This window comes from Lygodium microphyllum, chromosome 5 (genome assembly GCF_053477565.2).
Source record: "Lygodium microphyllum isolate KBCC chromosome 5, Lygodium_microphyllum_v1.1.10, whole genome shotgun sequence".
Classification (NCBI taxonomy): Eukaryota; Viridiplantae; Streptophyta; class Polypodiopsida; order Schizaeales; family Lygodiaceae; genus Lygodium; species Lygodium microphyllum.
Window position 1 is genome coordinate 120747008 of NC_141139.1, and position 2924 is coordinate 120749931.

Consider the following 2924-nt stretch of genomic DNA (forward strand, 5'->3'; position numbering starts at 1 on the left):
ACGGCAAGGTAATTGGCAAAAACATTGAAAGAAAGAGAAAAGGAATATGGTCGACATTATATGGCTGGAATAGCCCTTATGCGTAGGCTACATGGTCGAAAGGTTCTTAATTTTTAAAACAACAACAGTTGCAAAGTACAACGCAGCTATAATTAGAAGTTTGTGGTAGCGATATAGTCTTCGATGTGTGCCTTGATCTTCTAGATCAGGTTGAATGATCTAGAGACACTAAAGGCACCGTCGAGGACCAAGTTGAGGCCACTAACAAGTCGAGCGTCATCACTTGCAAAGAATAACGCAGCCTTGGCGACCTCCAAGGTGCTGAAGCGGCCACCTTGGAAGCCTGCGAGCTGGTCGATGAAGTTGGGAAGGGAGCCAGGGGTGAACACGCGGTCGGGCAAGGACTCCTGAAGGCAGCGAAGGGAGAGCGGAGTGTCGATGCCGATGGGGGAGATGGCGTTGACAGAGATGCCGTGGGAGCGGAGCTCGCTGGCGGCCGACCTGACGAGGCCCAGGACCGCGCTCTTGGAGATGGTGTAAGGGTGGGTGGCGACACCCCCAATGACAGAAGCCACGCTTGACATGCACAGGATGGACCCGCATCCAACTGGCCTCCTCTTGCTGGGTACACTAGCCAGCATCGCCCGCGCCGCGTGCTTCGTGCCCAGCACCATCCCCTTCACGTTGATTGCCATCACCTCCTCGAAGTCTTGTACGTCCAGGTCCTTCATCGTCATGCCGCGCGTCGGCGATCCCCATATCCCCGCATTGTTGAACATGAAGTCCAGGCGCCCGTGCCTCACCATCACCTCGTCCACCATGCCTGCCACCTCCTCCTCTCGCGTCACATTGCAATGCACGTACTGCGCAGCATCGCCGACTGAAGAGGCCAACCTTTCTCCCATCTCGTCTTGGATGTCTGCAATGATCACCTTGGCCCCATGGCTTGCAAACAACCTCACCGTGGCTTCTCCTATTCCACTCGCCCCTCCCGTGATGATACACACTTTGTTAGCAAGCCTGTAAGTTCAGCCAAGGCATGAACACTTGGCATTTTCATCTTCTTGGAGGTGGATAATCACTTTTGTATGCATGATATCATTCATTCATTCATTCATTCATTCTCTCTCTCCCTCTCCCCCTCTCTCTCTCTCTCTCTATAAAGAACTCAAACATCCAATCAAAAGAGTTTCCTTGTAGGATAAATTTTCATGTAGTGTTAGATGTGCAATGAAAGTTAAAAATCAAACATAAAGGCTCAAACAAACTAGTTAAAAAATCAATATAAAGGCTCAAACAAACTACAATGAGTAGTATTGCGCTAGGGTGCATGATTGGTCTCTTTCAAAAGCCTTCACTCTTCACTAAAGTATAATATTCCAATACATGCACAATTATATAGTGTTCTTTTGATAGATGAATAGATAGATAATAGAGAGAGAGAGAGAGAGAGAGAGAGAGAGAGAGAAATCTTGAGACAAATGGACAAAGAAAGTTAGTTGTACAATAGATATAGATAATAAAATAGATAACAATATATATGAGATAAATAGGAACACACACACATATAGGTATGTATGTATGTATATGGATAGATACATGCATGCGTGTGTGTGTGTGTGTCTAGCTCGAGTGGGTAGATCAAGCTCCTTATCAGAGTGTCTATTTTGAAAGTGCTATTGGTTGCTACTCCTTGTAACTCTTTCATATACAATATAGATTTTCCCTCCTCTTCTCTTACTACTTTGTGATTATGTTTTCAGCAAGATACCTTATTAAGTTTTTAAAGATTCTGACCAATCTTATCTTTCATCTTATGTCCTTATTGGGTGTACAACTTCAAATTGTATTTTTAACCATGGAAACCTCGGACTAATTGGGTGACTATCTTACGCCCTACATGGGTGTACAACATCAAATTGTAGTATAAACAAGAAAACGTCTTACTAAGGATTTTCAATTAATAATACTAAAGTTGGAAAGCTCATACAAAATTTTAGGAAATATAATAATGGCAAGTATTGGCTAATAAAGCCACTAAAATCATCCATGACCTTGAAAACCTTTAAGTGCGGGTTTGAAACACATAAACGAAAAATACTAAGAATTTTTCCAGATAAAGAGACCTGGCAGAGGAATTAGATGTACTGCAGAAACAACGCCCTCTCATGATCAACTGCGCCAGCCTGAGTTTGTTATTACACGAGTCAGTATTATCAAGACTTAGAGTCGCTGGGTATTATAACTGTTGCAACATTCAGTAAGTGAGCACGATGTGATAACAATTAAGTCAGGGACTGTAAAATAAATAATCCCCTCACCCGGACTTAAGACTCCACATTCTATTGCCTGCAGAAGGGTGGCTGGTGCTCAACTCTCTCTCTCTCTCTCTCTCTCTCTCTCTGTGTCTCTGTCTGTAGAGAATATAGGCATTTAGGTGATACTTTATATAATTCTATTGCATGGCTTGGTCAAGAAAACCATTCACGAGTCACGACGTGGAGAGTGCACGATCGTTTTGGCTACCATTTCTTTACCAGTCGCCATGCCGTCACATCACCGCGTCGCTACATCGGCATAGCCAAAGCCACATAAATTACATAGTGGGAACCACACAATATCCAACAATGTCAAAGTGACTTCTCCTAAAGGCAGCCGCTTGCATGTGATTGAAAAATCAAGCTTCTTATTTCTTCGCTTCCACATGATTATTGTTTTTTCAATTAGCAAAATACCATGCTGTTGAAGCAACAAAATGTTGAAGCGACAAAATGTGTTGAAAAATCAAGCTTCTCATTTGTTGTTTTTCCAATTAGGAAAGCGTCATGCTGTTGAAGCAACAAAATGTGTTGAAAAATCAAGCTTCTCATTTGTTGTTTTTTCAATTAGGAAAGCGCCATGCTGTTGAAGCAACAAAATGTGTT

The 2924-nt window shown here is 43.0% G+C and overlaps 1 protein-coding gene across 1 annotated transcript; it reads right to left on the reverse strand.

Annotated features, from left to right (window-relative positions):
* Nucleotides 1-200: 200 nt before the first annotated feature.
* LOC148036339 (momilactone A synthase-like) lies at nt 201-2364 on the reverse strand. The gene is made up of 3 exons (XM_087678920.1): nt 2322-2364; nt 2127-2186; nt 201-1020 (listed from the first exon to the last, which is right to left on the reverse strand). The coding sequence occupies exons 1-3, from the start codon at nt 2339-2341 to the stop codon at nt 201-203; spliced, it is 900 nt and encodes a 299-aa protein (XP_087535046.1). The 5' UTR covers nt 2342-2364.
* Between the last annotated feature and the right edge of the window lie 560 nt (nt 2365-2924).